The sequence below is a fragment of the Electrophorus electricus genome, chromosome 13 (assembly GCF_041902795.1).
Source record: "Electrophorus electricus isolate QZ-2024a chromosome 13, ASM4190279v1, whole genome shotgun sequence".
NCBI classification, from domain to species: domain Eukaryota; kingdom Metazoa; phylum Chordata; class Actinopteri; order Gymnotiformes; family Gymnotidae; genus Electrophorus; species Electrophorus electricus.
In genome coordinates this window covers 14,052,839-14,080,827 of record NC_137509.1, presented here as the reverse complement: position 1 = coordinate 14,080,827, position 27,989 = coordinate 14,052,839, and the positions used below count along the sequence as shown (strand labels likewise).

The following is a 27,989-nucleotide window of genomic DNA, read 5'->3' as shown; positions in this document are numbered from 1 at the left end:
ATTCTGGTATGATGATTTCTCAAATTCTGCAACAAGCAGAATGCCAAAACAGCCAGTGAGTCAACCGTAATTATATTTCGGTAAGTAAAACCCCAGAGTTTACAGACAACTGATTTTGGTTTAATAGTGTAATAATAAACACATTTTCAGAAATCATTGCCCAACAGGGTACAGTAGCAAAGGAAATTAAGAGTAGAAACAGATCAGATCTGCAAATAAGAAATAATTCATTAATGTAAACATGTACTTCAGCGAGTAATGTATGATAGAGACTAATGATTGAGATGATGGTCTGGCATTTATGAATGTTACATTTCAGATCATCAAAAACGTGGGAATGTTAATGAAGTGAAGATCAGTTCACATGATCTAAAGATACACTCTCCAACATGGGTAACAGTCATCAGCTTTGATCCTTTTTTTTCTATGGAATTTGAGTAAGGTAAAATGTAAAGCTGTTATAGTGAATGTCTACGCATTTGTCTTATTGGTCATGCCAGTTGTCCAAGAACACCAAAACAAACGGTCACATTGCATTTTCCATCACATTCTTGCTTGTGCAGAGTCAGACCAAATTTGTGCAGTGTGCTGCTCCGTTTTCCATCTCTGTTCATACTGTCTCCTTTTCTCTTTGGCTCCCCTGTTCTGAAGAACCTATAGAAGAGGACAGAGGGAAGGACAAGGTGGGGTGTTCCCTGCTGTCCCCGGTACCTCCTCCTTTAACTCGCCATTGGAGGATGCATGTGTCCTTGCCACCCAATGACAGGAGGTGACTATCAATGTGGGTGAAACGCACATTGGTCACGTGACTGCCATGGCCATCATACCTGTGACTAGGTGCCTGAAAAAAAAAACAGCACCAACAGATATCAGAAGAAAATTTACAAATGAAATGTATCGTACAAGTGCCCTTACTTCATATGTAGCTCCATGTACATAATTTGGGAATCTACAATTTTAGTTTACCAGCTTGAATTACCGGACTACACTATATTCAGAATCTATATAGTCTAATTTCTAAAAGAATCTTGGTCTAAGACACATTGCCTTCCTATTCACTAGCTACATAACTATGTTGGACAGGTAATCTGGCAACAAGTGCCAGTCCTAGAGGTGGACCGGCACTCCTGGCATCTGCCAAAATTGCCAGTCCATCAGTGGGACCAGAGGTTTGTACGAGTTATGGTGTATATTTCTAAAACTTGTACTGGCCTTTGGTTTAGGGCATGGGTACTGGAACAGGTGCACTTTGCAGAAGTCATCTGCCACAGCCACCACTTTTTCGCTGTGAGAGCGACACAGTGCGTTGATGTCCGTGCCATCTGATCCCTCCAGCCACACGCCTGCAGGAATCAGAGCGGCGCACATAACCGTTATCGGATCTCCGTGCTTGCCTGGAAACAAACTCTGAAGCGTGTTTCCCAACCACCACCACCACCACCATCCACCCCCCCTTAAAAATGTCACAGTACCACGCGACCACAGCTGGAGAACATGGCCGAAGAAGTTTAAGAATAAGCACAATGAATGCCCTCTAAAATGACTTTGGTGTAGACATAAAAAAAAAAAAAAAATTAATGCATGATCATAAGGAGTGCGAGTCTCTCTTACCCATGACATGGAAGCCCAGCACACAGGTGTAGGAGGCCCACTCACGGTCCTTGCTCTCAAAGCGATTTCGCAACAATTTACAGCCTCCAGCCACATCCCCTGCAGTTTAAAAAACAAACAAACAAACAAACAAACAAACAAACAACACATGGCAGCCTAGTGTAAGACCAACTGCAAGAGTGCAAAAGAAGAAATACTGGTCATATGCAAGCACGTGCATACATGCACGTCCTCAGAGGTCATATACAGGTCAAATGCACAGACTTACAGTACAGGATTTCATAATCGCCAGAATTGGACATGATGTACTTCCCATCTTTAGACCAGTCAAGATGAGTGATAAAACTGGAATGCCCCTGAAGTAGCAAAGAACAGTAATGTATCTCAGATTCCACAGTAATATTCAGATGTCAATAAAATAAATTATACTCCTGCTAACCGTACGCTATATCATTCCTAAACACTGCGACAGCCACCCATAGTAGAGTGTTTGAGGTGCTCGACAGCAACTCCTTTCCAAAGTTACACATATATTTATCAGCATGATGGTGTGTGGGTTCCCTGAAAACGGAACCCCTGACCTTGGTGTTGCTAGAACCATGCTCTATGTCAGCTACCGAAGCTGCAGCCAAAAACGCTCCCCAGACATGGCCTAGTGCATGCGTGCCGATGCGCTTCGCTTACCGTGCACTTCCCAAAGCGCGTATAGCGCCGGCCCCCCTCCATCACGCTGTAAATGTAAATGAAGTTGTCATGGGAACCAACTGCCAAAAAGCTGCCGTCTGTGGAGTGGACAAGTGATGAATGCAAGCAGAAAGGAACCATTCAGGAAGAGAGAAGGGGGTGGGGGAAGCCATCTTCAAGACACGAGTGTAGTAATGACATGCTGTCATCACGTGGCACAGTTTTTGTAGCGGGGGGTAATAAAGAATCCGAAGCCGTGCAAGCAGAACTGACCTGGTGAGTATCTCATGACGGACAGCTGCTCATTACCATCGGTCAAGTCACACACCACCTCCCGGGTCTGCACATCTAGCACCAGCCACCTGCAAGGACGACAACAGCGGACAGCAGTGACTATGAGGATGCCAACATCCTTCAACTCAGATTTAATTTCCTGACATTCAGACTACCGTCACCCACTCGGAACACTTCAATGCAACAGGCTACAGTGCGTAACCGACAGCTTACCTTCCCGTGCTTAGGCCGATGGAAACTACGGATCCATTGGGACTGAAGTCTGCACACAGCCCTGACTCCTGAAAAGAACGAGAAGAGTAAAGTCAAAGTGCTTCCTCACAATGAGCCACTAGCATGGGCTTGTAGCTCGCGGGGCCATGGGAGCAGCTCTCTCACCTCCAAGTGGGTGCACCAGCCCAGGCTGTGGTCCTCAGCATTCCACAAGCACGCTTGCTTGTCGTTCCCACAGGTGAGGAATAGGTTCTGCGATGGGTGTGTGGCCAGACCCCACATCTCATCCACGTGACCCTGAGACAAAACGTTTACATTTACACCATTTGGTGTGCGTCCTCGTTCAGGGTGACTTACATGTATATCAGTGTGATAATAAACATCCTCCCTTGGAAATTGAACCCATGACCTTAGTGTTGTTAGCACCTTGTTCTACCTACTCTTATTCTACCAGGTTAGCTACAGGAGGAAGGTGCACACACATGTGCTCAGAATTAAGTTGATGTCTCTTTAAGACAGTAAATTCCCAGGTACAGTGGTTTAGGTTAATAACATCTAGAAAATGCTCGATGTCTTCCTTATTTGGGGCAAAAACGAAATGTCACAATGAAATTATGATTAGTTATGAGTCGCAAAGATTTCAAGAAGTTGCAGGCTGGCAAGCATAGCTTACCTGCACTATGGCCACGAACCCATCTGAGAACGTGCCACGGAGAATGGCATTCCGTGTTGTTCCCACCAGCAATTCCTCCCCGTCCACATTTGCAATGGTACGAACGGCCCCAAATTTCTCCGGAATCTAGAAAGATCATGAAAACAACTTGCAAACATCTTCTCACTTTCACTTCCCTTCACCAGCCCCCACAAACACAGGGAAAACCCTTGCTTTTCCAGTTCTCAATGTCATATTGAAAAACACACACACACACACACACACACACACACACACACACACACACACACACACACACACACACACACACACACACACACACACACACCTCACCTCGCACTCTCTCTCAGGCGCAAGATCTGCACTCCAGCGGATGATCCTGCGGTCTTTACCGCCCCCGCTAAGCAGAGCGCCGCCCTGTAGGATGCACAGGGTAAATACACTGCCCTCGTGGGCCCGCGTCTGCTTCATGATCTGAAATGTCTCTGCAGTGGGAGACAGCAGTGCAAATGCAGGTACAAATGTGAAAGTCCGTCATTCTTCTGCTCTCACACACACGGGCTGCAGGGTCAGTGATAATGAAACCTGACAGTGTTTAAATCATCCTCTACTCAGTGTACTCGGTCCATTCATAACTGTTGTCACTTTCTTTCCATTTCACTGAGCAGATAATCCATGCTTCGTGATCCGTCATGGAGAGAGACACCAGAGAAAGAGATGGTTGAAGCTACAGCATGTACAGATACAGGCCAATTGAAGGAACAGCCACATACCTTTCGCTCCTTTGCCTAACGTCTTTATGTCGGCAGCCGATTTCCCCCATGTGAGGATGTTGCCTTCGGAATCACCCGTTAGCACGTCCCCCGTTAAACTGAACACAAAACACATGATGAACTTGGGCTTCTTATATTTCTGTGAGAAAATGGAGAGGGAAAAAACACACACACACAAAACAAGCCATGAGCAACATATGGTGTTATTTCTTGGATTAATGAAGGCACACGTGTTCCTGGAAGACATTTATCACAGCACTCACTCCAAAGATGCCCTGCTTCTTCGTCAGTGTGCCGGCACTCTGGGTCCAGAAGTACACGTGAGACTTCCCACACGTGATAATGTTACTCGTGTCTGCAGGACTGAACTCCACAGCAAACACTGCCTCAGTGGTACTCTAGGAAAGCACAAAAGTGCATGTGAGCATGTGCGCACACCCCCACACACAAACTAGGAATTTCACCCATGACATCCAATTTCAGCAAAAACCTGCAGTGAAATCAACCTCCATATTACACCTTGGTAAAAGGAAGCCATTCACCCTCACGTCAAAGATGGGAAGAAAAATCACAGGAGAAAATAGCTGCGATTTTTTCAAGTATCGGGAAGGGCGTGAGCAAGAAATTTGAGGCCACAGAAAGGTATTCCAATACTGCTGTCAAGTTGCTGCCTGTACTCCCTTTTCAATAATAACTGTGAAATAGTGCAGGTCTCTCCATCTGCCCTGACACAGGCCCCGTGCAACCTCACCATGTGACCATGCATGGTGGTTTTATTTTTATTTCCTGCACAATACATTGAAGGGCTGCTGTCCCACCCAGGCACTCTGCTCATGCTTGGCAGAGGGAGTTCTTCACCGAGAAGCCATTTTATTATTCCAGCCCTATATTTCTTCTGGATCCAGGAAGCAGTCCATTTGGTTAGCCTAAATCCCTGCCAACAACCACTGTGAAGCAGAGCTGACCAAAAAAAAATAAACGTTTAAAAAAAAAAATCAAAAATCAAACATAGTGACACCTCATGAAGTTGAGGTTGAGAAAACTGTCAGATTTCGTTGCACAGTACTTTTGCAATGAAGTTCTAAATCACGTTTATGAACTGTGTTCTATGGCATCTCTGGGGAAACTATGGATTTGCTTGGTGAGAAATATCATATCATAGCCAAACATCACCCCCACATCTCCAACAGTAAGAGTAAAAGCTACTACAATCCAAAAAAATAGCACCTAATAAGAATACCTACTACTCAAAAACACTTGCATTCCACCACTCAAATATACTGCTGGCTAAAATATTTACGGAGTTGCCGGGGCAACCAAACACAAATTGCTGTCAGGGAAATTTAAATCTTGGGGATGAAGGCCTTGGAGCTGAAAGACACAGTCGCGAGGGTTCTCCTCTGTGCTTAAGACACAGACGGGAACGGAAGCTGCGGCTTACTGCTGCTGTCTCTGGACTCGATGACTGACCTGTCTGAGAGCTCAGTGCATAAGCTGTTTAAGCAATCACAGAAATCACACACCTTGCACTGCCGTAATGAAGGTATAATATTGATGACTCTAACAGGTTTGAAATGGTAGGGCATATACAAGTGTCCCGGAGAGGGTGTGGCACATTCTCTGAAAATGACAGGAAGGCTGGAAGAATATTCACAGGAGTATAGATATTTAACATGGGCTGTGTGCATGTGTATACACACACATTTGAGTACATACCTTTACTTCAAGGACCATGGTGTTTTTTTTCCAGTCCCAGACAGACAGCATGTGCTCGTTGGACTCATCAATCACACAGAGAAACGTACCTGCGTCCTAATACAAAAACGTCCAACAATGACAAACACTGCATGGTCAGGCCATTTGCTGCCTTCACCGCTTCACTGCATTCAGACTGGTGGGTGACATACCGCATTCGAAAAGGCCACGGAGCCCACCCCTCTCTCGAACGTGCCCAAGCCGATCTGCTGCAGAGTCACCAGGGTAGTGGAGTCCCAGATATGTACAAATGGCTGTAAAGGCTGGTTTGCAACACACACACACATACACACACACATACACACACTTTCAAACTGTTCCGAGACTGGCCATGAAAGTGAGTGCTGCCATAATCTGTAAATTAATAAATAAAGTAATTTGATTAAATAACTTACCTTGCCATCTTTGTCCACACCTGCTGTCTGTCCCGATGCTACGAGCACCTTGTCTGGATGGATTGCTAGACTGCAGCCCAACAGACAGGACACAAATAGAGCATATGTAATTTGGTTAGAGCAAATCTTCCATCTTGATGCAGGTTGGTTGTATCCATATTGTTATAGATTTTATTGGATGAGGGTGGATGTGTGGACTGTGTGTGGTCTGAACTCACCATCGAACACAATCTGTATGCTTGCGATAGTGGCGTTGTGTTCGGTTGGTGACGTGGTAAAGAACTACCACACAGGCAATAAAATACACTGCCTCTCCCGATGGCAGCACATACAAGTTTCCTCTACAGTCCCGTCCTCGGTAACCATAGCTACAACCAGAGGGTCAAGGAATTACAAGTATAATGGCCGTGTTTCTTATAAATATTCTAAATATGTTCCAAGGCAATGGCTGACAGGATACACCCAATCCAGATCCAGCTTCTCAGTGGGAAAGTCCATTCTAAGTTCCTCGTAGTTCTGGATGTTTGAGGGAATGTACATGGTGATTGGCCGTCCACGGATGAACATTTTGATTGACTGGCCTAAGATCCAATTAAATTGGACAAGTCACAAACATTTCATCCAAGTACATAAAATGACAAGCACAAAATATTATGGTGTATGATATTTGATAGCATGTGGTACAGAAAATATATAATACACATCCAGATAGGGAGAGTCTATATCAACTTTCACAGAGCTCAGTGAATACTGATTTATCACAATTCAGCCCACTACTGCCCATATGACAATAATGTGGGTGCTTCAGCCAAACTCCCACCCATGAGTGTACACGAGTCTGAACATGGAAACCTACCCTGCGTTCCTCTCCTGGACCCTTGCGCTCCTGCAGGAAAGGGGGGAGGGAGAGAGACACCAGAATCAGAGCAGGCCCTCTTGGCCCTCAATATCTGACTCAACCCAGCGTCACCTCGATTCCAGCCAGCATCACTTCGGTTTAGGTGCCACAGGTAAATCTGAGCAATTTGTTTCTGTGCAGCAACAGAGGTCATGGGTCTGTTTCTAGCTCAGAGCAGGAAAACCTAACTATATCCAGTGCAAGAGGACAATAACAACATGAAAGCCAGAACTGGGTCTCACAGTTAGCATATGGAAGTCAGTCATCTTTGCATCACAAGTGTCGTTGGATGCATTACTCAATAGAGAGATTTATTACCCATTCAAAATTCTATTAGCCTTATCCTCAAATGAAAATGGATTTTCAGTGAGACTTGCAGAATCCCCACAGACTGGGAACTTAAGGTAAGGCTCAGTGTCACTGTGGAAAAAAAAAAGATCTGGTGTCATGGTTGTCAGTCAGACAGCTGCCTGGGTATTCTAATGATGACTTTTTTTATGATGACTTCTCATAAAAAAGCATGCTCCACTCCTAAGGAATCATCCCTGCATGCTTCCACAGCTGCCTGACCTCACTGTGATTTTAAGTATGTTTGAGACTACCTGACGTATTCGGAGGCGGGTGGGTGCCGCGACCACTGAGAAGTTTGTGCCGGGGTTTTCTGGCTCCTGCAGTCTAGGAAACAGGGCATCCATCAGAGCCATTAGCCCGCAGTAGTGTGGCACTACAGCTAACCACAGCCAGTGGGTTCCCAGCAAGAGCCTGTGGCACTAACAATCCCTCCTGTGTCTACCACTGCAGTGAGTAGAGCTCGTGTGTGTATTTAAGGAGGGAATTGAGATCTGGTGGATCTAAATGTGACTGACTTAAACAAACAAATATTCATCTTTTGTCATTTAGAGAGGAAAAGAACACGCTCCTGGCCAACTGCTATTACAAGGCAATTTAGTAAAAAAGGGGCAACTTCTTACAGAGCAATACGGAAACTATTATGAGTTTTTCTACTCAACTTAAAACATTCTGAACTGGTGATCTGAAGTATCTATAAATAATTATTCAAATATTTTTGAATTACCTGGAGAACAGCCCCTACAATTACCTTAGTAAGAGGTCATAATAATTACCAAAACCTTACTGAGCATAATATTTTATTTTGCCATATCTTTAACATATGGTTTAAACTGTTAATGTCAATAATGGGGGGGAAAAAAAAAAACAAAACACTATACATCTCTAGGAAAATTACCTCTTTAAAAAGAGGGTTATTTCAGTCGGGTGTTCAAATCACTTCAGGTTTGGTTAGGACTCTCCCTGCCTTATCAAAAGCATGCACTTTTAGTAACCTGCTCTTGACAGGTGAGGATGGCTGCAATAAGATGCAATATGGTGCCATACAGCTCACCCAAGACATTTCAGAGGAGCGCTGAGTAAAAGAGGTCAAAGCAGACAGGAAAAGGGTTTCATGAGCATCTCTAAAGAGTCTGGCTTCCATCAGCCCACGGCCAGGAAGGCAGTGTCCACATGGAAGAACTTCAGCACTGTGTCCTATTAAAAGGTGCCCATGCATTCCACAGAGTCCCCATGTAAAACATCCACTGGGTGAGAGTTAAGGATCGAATAGCATTCCTTGTACATGATTACATCCATGTTTATGAGTGTACCATTATAAAACCACTGAAGAGAAGCAGCATTCACCATGTTACTGTGGAGGAAACCACGGTTCTCCTGAAAACCACTGATGCCCTTTTTAACTTCGCTAGAGACCAGCTAAAGAAAAGCTGAACCTTGTCGAGTGACACTGCTTTAAAAATGCAGCTTAGTATGAATAACTAAAACCTTATCCCCACTGGGAAGCATAACAGAGGGGAATCTGCTGTTATTGGGATTTTAGGACCTGGATGGCTTGCAGCCCAAGCTGTGCAGGGAAATTCTATAGCAGAATGTCAAGATCTTTGTCTGTGATCTAAAACTCTAAAGAGCTTGTTTCACACAACAAGAAGATAATCCAAACCAGGGGAATATCGCAACACCGGTGGCTCAGATGGAAGCTCTGTACTAGTCAGACCTCAATCCCATTTCAGATGCTTATAATTATATTTGGCCATGGATAAAGTGGCCTGAAGCAGTCCGTTCTAGCAAGGGAGCCTAAAATTACACATAAACCAAAATAGTTTTGCATGGTGAAAGATGCCAAAATACCACTTAACTACAGTGCCAGACTGAAGAGCAAAACACTTGGATGAAATTATTGCTAATAAAGAAGGCAACATAGTGAACACGAGGACTCACATTTCCATCAGTGATCTTGACTTTATAAACCATTTGCCTGATAATGATGTGGCACTATAAAATGTCTTATGTGCTTTAAAGAATTTTATGGCGTGAATCATGGTTAGATCTTAACTCTGGTGCCATTTACTGCCTGTGTGTATGTGGGTGTTGGTGTGGGTGTGTGTGACTAAACAGAATAACTGCTTGGCAGTTTCATCCACTTGGGGTTGAAATAATAGTGAACCAAACATGTAGGTCCACCAACTGAACAATGGTTAAGGGTTAAAATGTTTTAGGAGATTTTTCAAATAACTAAATTGTCCCTCATCAAAACACATTTTTAGCAATTAAATGCCCTTTTAGGCATGTGAATATGGAAGTATTGTGAATATGAACATGGATATATTCACACTTCCATATCCTGCTTATGCACCCATGTTGGTAAAGACGGCACAGACAACGAAGGTGTTCAATTAGGAAGTGCAGAGTCTTCCCCAGTGGCACTCTGACAGGCAGTATATGGGTGCGTTTAGGTGTGAAAACACATTAGAGGAAAAAGAAACGTTTTTATTACCTGTGCTCGAGAGGAGGTCTTTAGCGCGTCTGTTGGAAAGAAGAAAGAGATCAGGAGTGATAAAACACAACCATGAGTTATTCGTGCATGTTTACCGACCATGTGCTTGGGCAACAAGAATGACATTTGGGGGTTTTTTTGTTTTTATCTGCAGGAACATCACATTTCATATCACTACATGACAAATGTACCCAAAATAGCTTGAGCAGAGGAGTTATTTGCTTCGACCATGCGACATGGCTCATTACTGCAATCAGACGGCACTGTACTGGACTGAAACAGAAAGGGAAGGACACCCCTGTAAACAACTGCTTCTAGGGCCTGTTCTGTCTAAGATTTTATCTTGCCATGTTTATATCACCACTATTAAAGTGGACATGGTGGAGGTTTCTACAAATCCTTTCATCTGAATTTCTTTCACCGTGTACCCAGCTTCTAAGCAGTTAAAGCAAACAGTCCACATTGAAAGGTAAATGTGGATTAACTCACCCCTCCAGACTTGGGGATCGAGTGAGGAGGTTGGTCGAGGATGCCGCTTTCTTAGGCATTCGCTGTTTGCTTTTGTCCTGGCTATCCTTACTCAGTTTCTCACTGTTCCTTCGTGTCCTGAGCACAAAATGATAATGAATTAACTTTGAATTGCTGCACATTGTGTACATTGTAAATGGTTTTGTATACAAAACACAGACACACACAACAGTTAGACTTAATTCACCACCAGTAAAATAGCACATATAAAGATCATTGCAAGATGATGCAGAGAATCACTCTGAACACTATCTGTAATGATCGTAATGAGCTTAATTCCACAATTTTGAGAAACCAATCAGATTGTAATGTCAGTACAAACAGAAAACATCTTAAACCTCAATATGTTTCGTGTGTGTGTGTGTGTGTGTGTGTGTGTGTGTATGTATGTATGTATATATGCGTATGTGAGCTTGTGCACTCTAAAGGCTTGTTTCCTCAGAACACACACCCCGTTTCCTGTTCCTCTAAAAGCTCCATAGCCTCTCCAATATAAGAAACATGAAACAGGAAATGACAGTCGTCATGTGACTGCTGCTGCTTGTGCCCACAGACAGGGAAGTGAAACTCTGATGATGGAGCATTGTCTCATCTCAATCACTATTTTAAATTTTTTAGATTTTGAAAAGCTTTCTAAAACAGTTATGAAAATTGGCATTAGTTAGTAGCTCTCAATGGAGCATCAAGTTCTTTGTGAACATCAAACAGAACCAGTTAGATCCATAATGAAAGATTTTCTTTTCTCAGTCAATGGATCAGTGTTTTTCTGAATACTATTACACCTGACAGATCAGACTACACACACACACACACACACACACACACACACACACACACACACACACACACACACAAAATGGAGTTCATTTAGATTTTAGGAAGTAAGATTTAAAATGTGTTCAATTAAAATAAATAAATTTAAAAAAAATAATAATAAAAAACACACCCCCACATCACCCAAATTGTTTCATGCAGGAAAAAAGGTTTTATAAATAAAATCAAAATCAAATCAATCAATCTAAAGAATAAAAGAACCATGATTAATGTTAATGTGCAGGGAGAGATCATGCAGGTTTTGACTGATTAGGTTATGTAGGGTTTTACTGGGATAGTCAAATTCAGATTAGATGTCAGCATTGCCAAGCAGTAATAAAGCGTCACAGTTCTGCAAAAGTTCACTCCATAATGCACACCTATTGCTTCTTTGTCATCGTCCATTATGGTGCTAATAATTAAAGGACACGTGAGAAAGGTTGCTTTTAGAATTCAAATAAATAGCAGCAACATAAACGTTCAAACAAAAGTACAGTCTACGTCCAATCTAGGCTCGAGCAAGAGCGTCACCTGTTGCGATTACTCCAGATCATGGGTGCTGTTGACTCTGTGAATGTACTCTGGGGTTCTGCCCCGTACAGACCTCATGAGTATACACTATGTGGATTCCGTCCGTCTCGTACCCCAGCCTTGGTCCCATTTTCCATTGGGCCCAATTTCTCACACCCACTTATATCTCGTGGATCTGCAACGGACCCAGAGACTCATAAACAGCCAAGAAACTGTCGTGCTGTATTGCTATCATCCTCAACAAAAACCTGGACAGAGTAGCTTCCAGTGTAATTTACTCCATGATACGATATACTGGCATGTAAACAGGTCTGTGTGGGCACAGCAAAGTTTGCACAAATCTAGGGAAATTTGATTCCAATTGACCTGTTACGGATGTAGGAATTTTGCACGCTGCAGTTAGGAAAAAAAAATTATTTTTGCTTTTTGAAAAGGTGAAAACAGCTCTGTAGCTTGCAATTAAGCTTTTAACTGACTACATACCCTATACTTATCTGCAGCCAAATATAGTTATAAGCTCACCCCAAAAGTGGTTCTGATCTGGTTACCAAGCAACAATTAACACTGGCCCTGGACAAATAACATAGGTAAAAATGGCTTTATAGTTAAACCTAGTCTTGGAGTACATTACAGTGGTTTTCTGATTTTTATCTTTAATTTTAATACATTTATCTTGGGATACAGTACCCTGTGACCAGCAACTCTAGACTGGAAAGCTCGTTTTCTTTACAAGCACAATCTTTACGTACAAATCCACAAAAAGCAACCTCTCCTAAGTAGCAATCCTCAGTACTGCAGTAGCGTATAAGACAGAGTTAGAATGAAAACCAAGCCCAGTAGCAGGAAGCCCATGCAAAGATGATTATGCTCAGCTGGACCAGTGGTTGAACGCACAGCGTTTTCTTGCCCTCCAGAATGGGGGATAGGGGTCCGCCATGGGGGCTGCAGACGGCCTCTTTAGGGGGCGCTGGAGAGCTGGAGGTTGGTGTGTGCGGGGCGGATCCCTGGCCCTCGTCGCTGCTTTTGCTCTGCTGCTGTTGGAGGCTTCGGACCATGGTTGGCTTGATGGACTCCTCCACCAAGGAGCACCAGCCCTGCTCCTTCTCTCGCTCCTCTTCATTGTCGTCTTCCTCGGGGGTCTCTTTGATCAGGTCCTCCTCCATGAGGGGAACGCCCTCAGGGAGCGCATCCTGCAGGGAGAGGCTCTTAGAGGCCCTCGTAAGGGCCAGGGGTGTCCTCGTGGGCTCAGGGGTCCAGGGCTCGGTTTGGGTGGACTTTTCACTAGAGCCCAGTTTCAGACCGGGGATGGGGTGGCCTTTACTACCGTCCCCATTTTCAGCTGGGGTATGTCTGAAGACACACACAATCAAGAAGGGTAACACAACTGTTCAGCATTTTGGCACGGAGACGTTACTGACACTTTTACTTGTTTTCTACCCGATTTTTGAAACATAACTGTGAAACGTAAGACTGTTCTTAAGAGATTCTGTGTAAGGAAACTGATTATAAGACTCACATACTCAGAACGCCTCATGGTGTCTCATGCCATGAGACAAAAATAAGCAACAGTCAAATAAATCAACTAAACAGGTTGTTGAGTGTAAGAAATCCATTTTTTACCATCCATCCCCAAGAACTAAATAGCTTTTTAACTTAAAATGATAGAAAATAAATATATATATTTTGCAACCATGATGGACAATCATTTTAGAGAGAAGAAGGATTGAGTAAAGTTGAGAAAGTTGTCCTCTACTTACGTTATTTAAATATTTTGAAAGAGCTAAGTGAAGCATAAATTTCCAAAGCTACACTATTCTACACATGAGAAGTCAAGAAGCAAAACTGAGATGAATCACCGAATTAAGCCATTATCACGGCAAAACCATTTCAGAGATTTTTTTCCAAAAACGCTGAACACATTATTATAGCATCCATTTCTATTTCCATGTCAAAGGTTTGTAAATCCAATAGCTTTGAAAATATGGGCAAATATGTTTTGGGTTGTAGACATTATCAAGGTCATCAATTAGCGTAGCCTAGGAGCCCATGTATAATTTGTGGCATGAAGATCCAACAGTTAATGGGGTTAAATCCTGCATCTGCCATTTATACCATTAGCTCATAAGGAGCATGTTAGTTAGGGGCAAATGATAATATTTTAGCCAGATAGCTAATGCTACACTGCAGCTTATTCATTTTGTAAGATAACATTTTACGCAGGCAAACGAGGTGAACTTAAATGTGCAACCGATGAAGAAAGCTCACTTCAGTTTTAGTTACAGCTCCCTTTGTTCCAAGCAAAATATACAAGACAGAATAAAAATGTTAGCTGAAAAGGATGAATGAGAGAATGGAAAGTAAGTATCTTAAAACAAACATTTTTTAAACAAATTTTGATCTAAAAACTGCTTACTAGTAAATTTGATTTCGCTTGCAGGGCATAATAGGTTTACACAAAATGAACACCAATCTACTACCAAGCTCACAAAAAGCACTTCATTTTTTCTTCTTTTTTAAAAAAAAAAAACATAAAAACTGGTCACACAGCACACAAGTTCTCTCTCTTTCCCTGTTGGCTGAAAGTTGTCCAGCTGTCCCAAGTTCTGAGTGTGCCAAAGAATGTTGTGCCGTTTCTTTGTTCTGTTAAATGCGTGGGCGGGCAGACTGCATTTCTCACAACTGCACTTCAGGACTTCTTGAGCAATTCATATCTCCAAGGAAGCATTACAGAAAGATGCGCTTGAAAGACCCTGTCTGTAATTTTGACTTCAGGCGAACTGAATTAAATTTCTTCTTCTTCAGTGGATATGTTGTACATTTGAAATAACATTGTTTTGGGTGTGCGATTATAAATACAGTGTGTATTTTGTACTATAAAAGACAAGTTCTGCAGTAACAGCAAACCTGTCTGCTACCTGTTGGGTGGGTGGTGCAGACCATCCAGAGAGCTGGCTGAGAGTCTGCAGGGTTTGGAGAATCCATCAATGCAAAAAGGCTGATTCAACACTCGAGCTGCACCAGGATTCACTGAAGTGGCACAGACATACACACACCCAAATACACGAGCAAACAAACACACATGCACACAGACTCTAATCATCATATGTATCAGTTTTTAACAAAACAGTAAAAATAATTTTAAAAGTGAAAGGAACTTATAAAACAAACAAACAAAACATTCTTAGACATCAATAATAACTGGCATAACTGGGAGTAAATACCCATATAGTGTAAGAGTTGACCACATGGGTGTCTTACCAGCGATCAGTTGCTGCTTAAGCAGTGGGATCTGTTGTTCATGGAGGCGGAGCTTGCGTAACGCATCAGCCAACGAGGACTTGAGCAGTGTGATCTCATCATCTTGTGCTTGCAGCCGCATCTCCATAAGAGAAAGCCTGTCTGGAAACTCAGTGCTACTCCCAGCCGACACATCATCTACACAGAGACGCAAGCAATCAGCACCTGCTCACACACTGGTTCATTACGCTATCGTGGCCCAGGAAACAATATTCCATAGCCAAATCAACACTGAAAATATATCAGTGGAAATCATATAGGACCAATCGGGTCACTAAGCACACTGTCTGTAGTGAGCCACTGCCAATGAAAATGCTGCACAGTAAATGCACCATTAATGAATGTACTTCACCGTTCTGTTAGGAAAAGTGAGTTACTGCATTTTTTTTGGAGTAGTGTTTCATAATGTTCTACTGTATCTGTATGATCTCATGGTTCTGCATACTCACACATACAATAAAAAGACTCCATGTGGATTACTTTACACTATTCTAAGCCTATAAACTGCACATGTGTGTGCCCACGCAAAACAAAGGCATCTGAGTTTATGCCATCAATTATCTTGTGCCACAATAAGGAGGGGAAAAAAGGTTTTGCTTGTTCCTTAATCTTTGGTAACTTAAATTCTTAATATGACAAAAACATTGCACTCTTCAGGTTAAAGGAAACAATCATCCTCAATACAGTTCCTCTATGTGATTCTCCATTTCTTAGTGTTTAGTTCTGCAGGTCAATCAAATCAGATGATTGTTGTCTGCATATGGCCATTGGGGTAACACAGTTCTTATTGCTACACAAACTACCAGTTCACAATGCACAAGCAAATAAATCTTCAGATTCCGTGGCAGGCAAAATGGAAACAGTTAATTTTAAATAATTCCAGTTGGTCAACAATGATTTCTGTAATGCAACAACAGGACATAAAACTTTAAACATCCTGTGAGCGCTGTTGTATACTCATTGTGCAAGCCCTGGGCCTCTAAAACGCACGAACACAACCGACACACACTACATGGCTACACAAAGCTGACAACATGCGCCGGTCAAAACGGATTTTTCCACAGGTGTTGCGGCAAACGCGCACAAACAGACTAAAGTGACATCTCTTGTAACATGACTGACAATTGCTTCCCTAGTCCCGACAGGAGAACTCCACAACTCAGCCCAGGTCTGTCTGTTCCCGTCGCACTCGCCTTACTGCTTCCATGTCATCGCCGTCACTCGTCAAGCACCATTCCAACAACACAAGGTCTGTCAGACTGGCACACCTTCCTCACCGGTTAACCCTTTACTGACTTGCACAGAAAACACGTGAAACTTTACATGAAACTTGAAAACTTGGTTGGATGCGTACACCAAACACGCAGAGTGAGACAGGCTTATGAGTTTAAAGACTCAAGACTGACAGTCACGTTACAGTAGTTGTCAATATGTGACAACTACCACATATCCCTTTTAGCTAACATTTTCTGCCTTATTGACATCATTTGTCATGCTTGATACTTATTTGTATCTTACATCAGCATGCCGCTTTTACAGTGTATATATTTGTAGAGCATTTGAATAAATGTCCTGTTTTGTCTGCTACAGGCTGGACCAATCAGCATGCTGGACCAATGAGCCTGGCCAGATAGATATAACATATTTGTAAGACATGATTGGCGTGCTCACATGTTCTCTTGCAAGGTTGTTAATTAAAAGTTAAGTCAACATTCTATGCGGAGTTGCATCGTCATTTGGTATGACTTTACAATATTAATAACCTATTTCTCTTCTGGTAAGGTTTAGACAAGTTAAGCCAATGGGATATACCCTTAAATAAGCTCTAGCATAATACCTGAAGCCAAGGCAGGAAGAATAGTATATGTGAGTAAATCACCTTAGAGGGAGTGGCTGGTCTCTGTTTGGCCTAGGCAAAAATAACCCCTAAAACACTCCTAACTACATTGGTATACAGACAAAGTGGAATGTGAAAGGCACCCAAACATCCATCTTTAAAGGACCGCAGTGCGAAGCTGTTTGCACTCCTTCAGAGAATGGAATTTACAAAATGAATAGAGTGCCTTTCTCCCCACGGCTAATGGCATACACACATGCACGCAGGCACAAACACGACATTCACAAACAAACACACATACACACGCATGCACACAGATGCATGACATATACATACATGTGCATGCACACAGACACATGACATATACATACATGTGCATGCACACAGACACATGACGTATAAATACACGCACACAAAATTTCTGTGGCCCCAAATCTCAGTACAAACACACGCTCAGACTGTGGGAGTTGCAAACATAGAGACAGGGTCTTTGGATCACAACCAAGCTTGCTCTCCTCTTACAAAAGCCTCTTTGAAATCATGGGATGCTGTACTTTCTGCTACCTGAGCCAGCATGCTGAATTACTCCACTACCCAAGCGAACCATGCTCTGAAATCGCCAGTTCAACCAATCTTTTATATCCAAGTTCATGACATTTTGTACCACTAAATGTGAATGTGAACAGAATATACAACTCAGGCACTCAACAAGGCTTTTTCAAATTCCTTTGGCATGGTCAGCTGGATGTGTTGCACTTGAACGCCTGCCATGTCCCAGCTTGAGACAAATAAAAAGCAAAAACGTGTTTTTCTCTTTAAGATACAAATGTATGTTCTGAGGGTCTATGTAACGACAAATGTAGGTGAAAGAGGCCTGTGGTGATGAGCCAGCATTCAGAAATAGCCTCTGAAAATGGCCTCCCCATGGGACACTGGGGAAGAACCAAAGCAAAAGCACTGCACTCTAGGGCAGCCAAAATGGACTAATGTATCTTCCAGTAGACCGACTTCTTGCATAAATTCGAAATGTTTACTCTTTTGCTCTGAAAATATGCAATCCATCTCTCAACTATGCCTCTAGTTACCAGTGCATTTAAAAATGACCTACCTGGAGTGATCTCAAAAAACAGCATAGCCATCTTCAAAATTTCACCATGACCACTACATATGAACCCTCATGCATCTGACATCACAAGCGCAGACTTCATCTTACCATCACAGTGTCTAGTGGCTATCTGCTTCACCATCCCCCCCTCCTCTCAGAATGACTTCAGTTCTCTAAATATATACTTCTCACTGTCCCTACAACAGAGAAACAAACTATATATACACACACACACACACACATGACATCATGTTTCGGCTGCATCATGACCAATAAAATGAGGACAAGCAGACACATGCCCATGAGAAACTGAGAGAACATGCAACAGTATGTCAGGGGAGGAAAAAAACCCCCCAAAAAAAACCACAACAACTCTCCTCTTCCAGTGAAACTCTCACTGTTCCACAGCGTAATAACATTGACGAACCAAGTTCAGGTGGCAATGAGCCCGGAGATTTACAGTCAATGTGTAAAAGGTCCTGCACAAAAGCAAAGACGGAGATTCAGATTGTGGCGTGAGAGGAGAGTTGCACTGTAACACTGTATGTTCTGACTGGTTGGTGTTCAAAAGGAACAATTGGAAGGCAGAAAGAAAGAGCTGCTCTATTTTGGCCTATTGGGTCCTTCTTCTTTCACTGGAAGAAAAGCAAAAGTTAACTCAGCGGCTGCTTTTGGAAAGCATCAGAGGCTTTCAAGTGGAAAAAAGGAAAAAAACACACTCACGCACGCACGCACGCACGCACGCGCACACGCACACGCACACGCACACGCACACGCACACGCACACGCACACGCACACGCACACGCACACGCACACGCACACGCACACGCACACACACACACACACACAAGCTCCTAAGGCAAACTGTCTCATGATCATTTTACATGAACAATCATAAGCAAACACTTACATAATGCAAGCTTTCCACAAGCAAGTTTATTTTGGGGGGGAAATGACCAAGTTTCTCAAATGGACAGATGGATTTAGTCATTCATGAACATCCAGCCTGTCTGGGTGTTCCCACCGCTATTCACCAATGGATACAACTTGCGGATTTAATGGTCTCCCTGGTATTTTTTATTAGAAGATATATTCTTTTACTTCCTCAAAAATGTCCAGGGAACATGAATAGTAATTCAGTGCTCAGCTCCATGTCCAGCTATGAAGTAACCATGCTGGCTAAGCATTCTGCCCAATTGATCCTTAAGAGAGTCATGTAAAAAGTGTGGAATGCTTCCTTTTCCAGAACATTCTGAAGCAGACCAACTGTACCTCGCATCAGGAACCAATCAGTTATTTGCCTTCATTTGTTTCTTCTTTTTTCCTTACTTGTGTAAGGTGGGAGAACAAGGCGTGTTTGTGAAAGCGCAAGAAACAGGCATATTCTCCTTCCCTCATCCCCACTATTCTCCTATCTGTGCACACAGCAAACACTACAATATGTATGCGTGCTGAATGATGAACTAAAAGCTAAAAACTGTGTGCATTTCATCCACAGGCTTTATATCTTTTGCATGTCTGGATACATAAAGGCCATCTATAAGGTCACCTGATAAGTTCTATATTGCCAGTAACAGAAAGGGATACTACAATTTTATGTAAGGAACAGATTTATACGGCTAACTTACACCCGACTTGTTGTAGCTGCATTTTGTCACAGTGATACAGAGAAGATATTTCTCTCTCTTACCCACAAATAATGGGTTTCACATTCAAACTGTTGTACATAAACAAAAAAAATAAATAAATAATAATAATAATAATAATAATAATAATAATAATATCAAATGTTCTTCCCAAATACTTCTTTGAAATATTAATTCAAAAAGAAATATTAAAATTTTACAGATTTAGTTTTTTCCATTTTAAAATTTTTATTTGTATATAAAAATTTACATTATACAATTAGTACAGGCAGAAAGGTAAATCTAAAAGGATTAAAATAAAATCTGCACCATGAAAACCCCCCAATAACTCAGCTCTGAAACAGCTTTGGAACTGCAAAGGATTTCACAATATCTCACAAAGTGTAATTTCTAAGGACTTCTACTCTTGGAAAGTAACTGGGGAACTACATGGGCTCTGTCGATAAGTAATGACCATGGAATTTAAGAGAATGGTCACAAAGTGGGTCAGATTCAATGTCCATTTTTTAAAGGTTTCTTTTCATTAAGGCTTCTTCCTAGTTGCCACATGAGGCAGTTGGAGCTTCGTGGCCATGAGGAGGACATCTGCTGTTGAAGCACTACTGGACTTACAGGGAAATGTTCAAATGGTGATCTTGCTTATCTACATTTCAGACAGTAGTTGGCCAAGTCCCCTGAGGGTCAAATTATGCATTACTCAAACCCACAAGAGCACATAGGAAACAGCAGGGCTTATTCATGAGGGTTTTTTTTTTTTTCCCCACCCCCAAATCTCTGATCTGTCCGATTGTCTTCCCACAACTTGGAAACGTTATACAACTTCCTGAATAGCTACTGAGACCCGAGAACAGCAGCTATTAAGAAATAAGATACGGTTACGTTCTTCTTGAAAATAGCTTTCTCTCCTAGGACTCTGATGTGCACAGTTATCCATTTCTGCTTTTTTTCAGTGCTTTTTATTAGTTTTTGTGCCCCTTCCACATTCTTCTAAGGCACGTGACAGCCACCTCTGCCTCTGCCTCTCCTTAAACCGTTAACCCAGCAGCACTGTCAAGCAGCTCAATGTACCTGGACGACTCCAACCATCCATCTCTGACTCTGTGACCTAATGTCTCGCTTACGTAGTCTGACGTGTGCAGGCCAAAGAACAAAACCCACAGCCCTTCCCAGAGAGCACAACCAACTACCCTCAGGCCCCCACAGGAACACAGAGAGGAAAACTGGACTTCATCGCTGTGCTACATAGGCGCAGCCTTGGCTGCATGAACGGCTCAGGGTACCAATGAAACTCTGCGATTTATACAGACAGAGGATAAAGAGTAGAGAGCAACAGGCAAGAAGAACTACTGTACTTAAGTGCCAGTTTTCGGCATTCATACATTGGTGGGTCATGTAGGTTTTTGGTGACTTAAATTTTCACGTGAATCTCTCTTCGTCAATCCACCCACCCTCAGTTGCTGTCTTTCCTGTCAGCTTTGTGTGGCGGCAGGCTCAAGAGGCCCACGGTCCCGCGGCAGCACATCCTGTACGCGGCTGTCCGCCCATGTACCTCCTTCGCACGCGCACAAAGCTCAAAACCTTGAGGAGAGATATGCTACTCACTCTCACCTCAACACGACAAGGCTCGACAGCAGTACTGAACATGACCCGAATCCTTTTTTCTATCGCGGCGATGTGCTATAGTGCTGGACACTTAAGGGCGTGATTGAAAAACAACTTGCATTTTCAGTTTTGTTTATTTAACTGAATAAAGTGTCCTTAATTCATCCAAAAATGTCTTTTGCAAATGTGTTTTAACCATTTCAATCTGCTGTGAATATGATGACCAGGCTGCCAGATTGCATGAATCGTACAGTACACTCACAGAAATCTGTTCAATATGAAGATAATTAACTCAGACCTCACTAATAAACACCCCCCCCCCCCCCAAAAAAAAAAAAAAAGATGTGCTTGTATATCACAGTCATGCTTTGGAGATAGCTGATGAAGAAAGGGTAAACATTTGTGGTATATTGTCATTTGTTTTCTTCTTAATTTTCCAACCGATGACACCATTCTCTCCATATGCATTGCACAATTGCAAGACTAGGCCAACAGAGCATTATAACCACTTGATCTGAATCCTCAGCAAGACTCCCTAGAACATCAGCACATTACATCTTCATTCAGCTCAAATCAACCAGCTCCCCCTTTGACTTGCTATCTTCCTGATTAGTATTCCACTGAAAACCTCACCAAAAAATCCACATACTTACTCGTCCTTCAACTCAATCCAACTCTCCCCTGTTGATTTACTGCCTTCTCAATAGGCATTTAAGTCACAATGAGAAATGACAGGGTTAGGACACCACACAATCCTTTGATTATTCTCGACAGCCTTGTCTGTTCAGACCAAGAAGCACACCCTCCTGACGGTCCTATCCAGACCAAGACCCTTCTGACAGGCCATCTGTAAGCCACAAGAGCAAAAGCTGAAACTTATTAGCACCTCATGGAGAAAGCAGAGCAGTGGTTTAGATTGCCAGTAGATGCCTGTCGATTTCCTCTGTGTGATATTTATTGTTCCCCGAAGCCCCAAAGTTCATCTGAAGTTGCAAAGCCCCAAGCGCAAAGGTTTTAAGATGCTAAACAGTTTTGCTTACACCTTTGTAACAGGAAGTAATGCAATCAGTGTATCTACAACGGGCTGGTACTGCATGGCTTTGCAGAGCAGAAGAAATTAGTTGTCTGATTTGCAAATATGCAGAGGGGGAGAATGCATGCTGACTTTTGCTAAGATGTACAATTTATACTGTATGTATAATGTACTGTACAATTTATATATTTTAGATTTGTTATGGGATATAACGATATAACGCATGATATATCAGCAGTACAAATTATATACAAAGAACTATATTTCATTTCTAACTTAGCTTAATAAGTGAACAAGTTGAGAAGAGTGTCAGTGTTGCGTGAAAACACGCAAAGTTCATAATCTTTACAGTCGAAACTGATGGAACTGATGGAAACTGAATAGGTTGTAGCAACCGAGGGGTCTTTTCTTGATGAAATGAATCAAACTTTCTTGTAGTGAAACGCGGCAGAAGTCATAAACTGGACGTAATGTATAATATAAAAAGACACACTGAACCCACCATCACATCTAAGCGTATGCATTAATACCTCTGAAAACTAGGGTGTGGACTTCAGGATCAGTTAAAAAACAAATAATAATAATAATAATAAAAATAGAAAAGTCAGACGTCAGATGCTTTGCATAAAACAACAGGTTGCCATTTCATATCGACTGTGATTTTTACACCGATGTAGAGCTTAGGGAGTTTTACATCAGTTTATATAAGACGCTGAAAGCGGCAGTTAAAGTGCGAACAAAACTGACAGATCCGAAGATGAGAAGTCAACGGAAAACCAGCGCTTACCGAGACTGTTTGTTGATCCATCCATGTCTGAACCTCTGCTGTTTACAATTCTCTGAAACGGCTCATTGTGTTGTAGGAAGCCTGCACTGTAGTCATGAACTGACGAAGTGAAAAGTAGGCGCAACTTTAAGGAAAGCGAAGACAACACACGTGTGCACTGAGGTTGCCACGAAAGACTGAAGTCCACTCTCAAACACCACCAATCCAGGAAATGAGCTGCGCAGCTGCCGAGGCAAGTCTCTGTGTGTGTGTGTGTGTGTGTGTGTGTGTGTGTGTGGTTTGCTTGTTTGTTTGTTTGTTTAAGTGTACGGTCGTGTACGGGGTTTATGTGGCTGGATTCCACGAAGGAGCTCCGTTTATACAAACTGTCAAAATAAATAAAAATGTGAATCTTTCCTACGTAGCCATTAACTCCTTTGCGTAAAACAGAGTTCGTATTAAAAAAGGGCGCCGCAGTGTTGCACTCCAGACCAGCGAAAACGGGTTACTCGTGTCAGACATATAACATTTGACTTAATCCGCCACCAAGCGGCAATGATACGGCGAACAAATAGTTTCCTGTGGCGGAACCAAGAAATATGCGAATGTTTCTTACCATTTATGGGGACGGCAAATGGTAACGGACTAGGAAGTGTTGCTGGTGCATATCGCTTGAAGGAGATTTGACCGCTGTAGCCGAATGCTGAATTAAATGATGTATGCTTTGGGTATAATGTAGGTGGCATATGAATATAACTCCAAGTTGCATCCGATGTGACGGTGGTAAACATAAATGGCATATCCATAGATAGCATATCCAAACTAGCTTGCGTTGTAGCTAATAGAACAGCAATAACTCATCTAAAGTAAACTCTTTCTTATTTTTTATCGTCTGTGCTAAACCGAGATTGTTTGGGTTTTTTATGGATAATATATGACCATGAAGGTCACTAGGCTTTTCTTACGTGGCTGCACCATATCTATATTGAAGTTGGCTTTCAAGCCCAAGGTGTTTCCTTGTACCTTTGTGCCGTCTCCAGATTCAGGTTTCTGCTATTATAATGTAAGTATTTGCCTAACCGTTTTCCATTTTATCTTACCGATATGTACTGACCATTTTGTGCATTGTCGTTTTGTAGCCAAGGTGGCTTCATTGCGGTTCGGCCTTTTGCAAGAACAAATCGGACAGCGAAGAACTTCAGAAAATAGTTGAGAATGAGCCTCAGAAGAATGACAGGTCTTTGGTCACACATGATGACCTGTTTGAGCGAACATCCAAAGACTCCAAAACTAAAGCCAGTTTCAACAAAGTGGTCGAGGTTTTCAGCAAAAAAGACATCCGACGACGTGGACACGTGGAGTTTATCTATGCTGCTCTGAAGAAAATGCCAGAATTTGGAGTAGAACGGGACATAGCCGTCTACAACAAATTGCTGGACGTGTTTCCCAAAGACGTGTTCGTGCCACAGAACTTTATCCAAAAGATGTTCAATCACTACCCCAGGCAGCAAGAGTGTGGAGTGCAGCTGTTGGAGCAGATGGAAAACTATGGTGTGTGTGTGTGTGTGTGTGTTTTTCCTTTTCATTGGCCAAACATTTATATTGGATATAAACATACTAACATTGAAAATGTATGGCTGTAAAGAAGGATAAGCCCACATAATGAAACATACTCTAACACTATTTTTTTCCTCAGTTAAAGGTGATGGAGTATAACTTTTATTTTCCTAAACATATTGTTATGCACTCTTAGGCTATGACACCATAATATAATATGATAATGTCTTTACAACCTGCTTGAAGGTAGCATAACTTCACTGTCTATGGGCACAACAGGCAGATTGCTTAATAATGATAATGTGCCTTATTAATCAATATTTGTTCTGTAATGCTAATACTGGCAAATGTGGTTTCAGTAGAAATAATGCAGTGTGCAGGGTTAAATAAATACCATTTTTTAAGAAAGATTTCTTAGAAATACCTTGAAGCTGATGACTATAACTCACTTTGCCTTAGCCATCATCCAAGTCAACAGTGGTCAATTTCTGATGACAGGATTGCTGTTTTCTGGTTATTTTCTGGTTATTGAGAGAGGTCAGCCTCCCAATTAATATGTGGTCATAAGTGATCCTGTGGTCAGAAACTGAACAGCCACAAATGGGGTAGAGAATGGCTGACAGATTGTGTATTGTAAAAGTTGGGCTACAGGTATCGCACAACTGTTAAATGTATAGGCATACCTAATAAAATGGCTGGAGAGTAGCTACAAGGTTCGCCTAATTCTAATAATCTTAGTATTAAGTGTAGTGTTTATTTAGTATGTATAGCAAATTACCTTTTAATGAAATTCATCTTGATACAGGTACTGTGATGACCATGTTTATGAACATGTGGAAGCAGACATTCTGCATGGGAAACTTGCACATTTGATGTTTGATTTTTGCTTGGCAGGAATCATGCCCAACGTGGAAACCAAGGTCCTCCTGGTTCAGATCTTTGGAAAGAAGAGCCACCCCATGAGGAAGTACCAGCGAATTATGTACTGGTTTCCCAAGTTTAGGAATGCAAACCCATTCCCAGTGCCACGCGAGCTCCCAAAAGACCCCGTGGACCTTGCCCACTTCTCTCTCACCCGTATCGCTAATGACCTAGATGCTACAGTTACCGTTTATCAGGTAAATACTGAAACAGCTATCTAGCCTATTTTTAAAGACAATCATGAACTCTTTTGTTCTTGGATTGGTATGTCACAGAAGTGGGAGCGAATATGATTATCATTACAACACAAGAAATTTTTGTCATGTTTTGTTCAGTCAAATGTTGATGTGCAAATCATATGCTATTTACTGTCTCTTCTTTGTTAGCACCCATTAACAGACATCACAGAGACAGGAGAGGAAATTTCACAACCGCATATTGTAGGTATGTAACTCAATCTTGCCCTAGATTCATGGATTATTGTTCAGAACCAAAATTTAAAATATGCACTTCTTTGACCCACCAGCTCAATCATTCCACCTAAAGATGTTCATAGCATTACAAAGCTCAGTAAATGTAACATAGTAAACACCTACCTGTGTACTCAGATACCAGATAGTTTAAAAGTGATAAATGCTTAAACTTTCTTTTGGGCTCTGAATTTCTGCCCTCATAACAGGCATTCAGAGCCCAGAACAGCGCGCTCTGTTGGCCAAGCACAACCCAAACAGACCCGTGTTTGTGGAGGGCCCCTTCCCACTGTGGCTCAGGAAGACCTGTGTCCATTACTATCTGCTCCGTGCTGAGCCTGTCCCCCCTGAGGAGAAGGTTTGCTCCAACTGTGATTAACCATTATTCATGACCTGCCAATAACATTGTCATCTGTTATGCTATCTTCAAATATATGAAAACGTAAAGACATTCATTAGCTCAGTCGAATGAGGCACTGTTTCCTCAACTGAACCTTCAGCAGTGTGCTCCCTGCTGGTACTGAGTGACTTTACAGTCAGTTATGGGTGCCTGCAGACAGAACTGAGCACTGGGCCCTGTGTTGGGAGAACTTTAGATGGGTAAAATATTCAACACTTATAATTACTTTGGGATCAGGGCAGAGTGTATGGCATGAAGGATAACATTGGAATGTTACACAACTCCACAGTAACTCGCTATGATTTTAATTATGAATTAATTTATTTCCATTTAGCTAGAGGAGGAGCTCGATCCAGAACTTGTTGGTCCTGAGCAAAGCCTCTTCTACCCCCAGCTTCTTAGTCTTGATCTTAATAGAGACTTGGGAGATGATGACAGCTTTGACATTGATGAAGGTGAGACTATAATCTGTATACAAAGAAGTGTACATGCAGGCACACGCGTCCAATTTAGTACCACTGGATTTAACTCGATTCAGAGAAACCTATCAATGTCCAATTTTTATGTGCTGTTTGGTTCCATCTTATTACACTGGTTTCCACTGCTTTCTTTTTTCTAGTAATACGTTTACTATCGTAACAAGTGGTTACTGGCTGACTTAACTGATTTCTGATCTTCCTGGAATCCCTCTGGTGCAGTGGAGGAGGGCCCAGTGTATGCCATGTGCATGACAGGTGGGGGAGACCAAGCCACCCTGGCCCATTGGATTTGCAGACTGCAGGAGACCAACCCCATCCTGGGACGGGTCCCCACATTCTTCCGCCTGGAGGCTGGGTCCGGAGAGCTCCAGACAGCTGCAGGTGTGCAGTACAACCCAGGACAAAATCCACAAGCGGGGCCAGAAATGGAGCACATCACAGAGCAGGAAGCAGCGCGCTCGCAGGGGATGAAGCAGTGACTGGCTGTAGAAAGACGTTTCCCAGACTGCAGTGGTAATAGAGGTGTGGTTGCATTCAGCAGCAAAGGCCGGATGGAGGATTTGGGTTGTTTTTGTTTTTTTCTGTAGTAATCAGGATAAACTGGTCATTAAACAAAACTGGCCACAAACAAGTTGTCTGGCATGAAACAAACTATTGGACTGGTTTATGTTTGTGAGATTGTTGGCGAAAACATGGGATAGAAAAATGAGTTGCAGTGGGAAATTTTGTTGAAGGGTTAAGGGTCCTTACTGAAGGGACTTTTTTTACACCAATCGCGCTTCATGCCATTACTGTTGTCAGCCTTGTGCATTGAGGGAACTGTAGAGAATTCTATAATATGTGGGTCATATATGCACCTTTT

General features: G+C 42.3%; 2 protein-coding genes across 6 annotated transcripts; one reads left to right on the top strand and one right to left on the bottom strand.

Annotated features, from left to right (window-relative positions):
• Window positions 1–98: 98 nt before the first annotated feature.
• eml3 (EMAP like 3) lies at window positions 99–23,455 on the bottom strand. Of its 4 annotated transcripts, none has more exons than XM_027017257.3 (24): window positions 23,322–23,455; window positions 15,272–15,448; window positions 14,929–15,040; window positions 12,908–13,363; window positions 10,631–10,747; window positions 10,142–10,170; window positions 7,255–7,284; window positions 6,859–6,979; window positions 6,617–6,766; window positions 6,399–6,468; window positions 6,156–6,266; window positions 5,965–6,060; window positions 4,512–4,646; window positions 4,249–4,387; window positions 3,809–3,960; window positions 3,476–3,601; window positions 2,968–3,099; window positions 2,803–2,870; window positions 2,569–2,657; window positions 2,296–2,393; window positions 1,880–1,967; window positions 1,612–1,710; window positions 1,213–1,343; window positions 99–841 (listed from the first exon to the last, which is right to left on the bottom strand). In XM_027017257.3, exons 1-24 carry the CDS (start codon window positions 23,344–23,346, stop codon window positions 611–613), a joined length of 2,982 nt encoding a protein of 993 aa, XP_026873058.2. In that variant the 5' UTR covers window positions 23,347–23,455; the 3' UTR covers window positions 99–610. The 4 variants fall into 4 exon arrangements, with proteins under 4 accessions (XP_026873058.2, XP_081581547.1, XP_026873057.2 ...); XM_081725421.1 differs by lacking the exon at window positions 23,322–23,455 and adding an exon at window positions 22,155–22,367; XM_027017256.3 differs by lacking the exon at window positions 23,322–23,455 and adding an exon at window positions 18,256–18,386.
• On the top strand, window positions 23,415–27,778 carry ecsit (ECSIT signaling integrator). 2 transcript variants are annotated; one of them, XM_027017260.3, is made up of 7 exons: window positions 23,415–23,553; window positions 24,440–24,851; window positions 25,752–25,975; window positions 26,165–26,222; window positions 26,458–26,606; window positions 26,983–27,103; window positions 27,347–27,778. In XM_027017260.3, exons 1-7 carry the CDS (start codon window positions 23,533–23,535, stop codon window positions 27,604–27,606), a joined length of 1,245 nt encoding a protein of 414 aa, XP_026873061.1. In that variant the 5' UTR covers window positions 23,415–23,532; the 3' UTR covers window positions 27,607–27,778. The 2 variants fall into 2 exon arrangements, with proteins under 2 accessions (XP_026873061.1, XP_026873060.1); XM_027017259.3 differs by lacking the exon at window positions 23,415–23,553 and adding an exon at window positions 23,880–24,363.
• Window positions 27,779–27,989: the final 211 nt, after the last annotated feature.

What these genes read in the sequence shown, in the direction of transcription:
- eml3 (XM_027017256.3), bottom strand. Translation starts at nt 18,286, where the DNA reads ATGGCTATGCTGTTTTTTGAGATCACTCCAG. An exon ending in CATACAGATTGTGTTCGATG is followed by an intron (nt 6,469 to 6,616) that starts GTGAGTTCAGAC and finishes GTTGGGCTGCAG; the next exon opens with TCTAGCAATCCATCCAGACA. An exon ending in GTTAGGCAAAGGAGCGAAAG is followed by an intron (nt 3,961 to 4,248) that starts GTATGTGGCTGT and finishes CTCCCACTGCAG; the next exon opens with AGACATTTCAGATCATGAAG.
- ecsit (XM_027017259.3), top strand. Translation starts at nt 24,235, where the DNA reads ATGACCATGAAGGTCACTAGGCTTTTCTTACGTGGCTGCACCATATCT. An exon ending in CAGGTTTCTGCTATTATAAT is followed by an intron (nt 24,364 to 24,439) that starts GTAAGTATTTGC and finishes GTCGTTTTGTAG; the next exon opens with CCAAGGTGGCTTCATTGCGG. An exon ending in GGAGCAGATGGAAAACTATG is followed by an intron (nt 24,852 to 25,751) that starts GTGTGTGTGTGT and finishes TTTGCTTGGCAG; the next exon opens with GAATCATGCCCAACGTGGAA.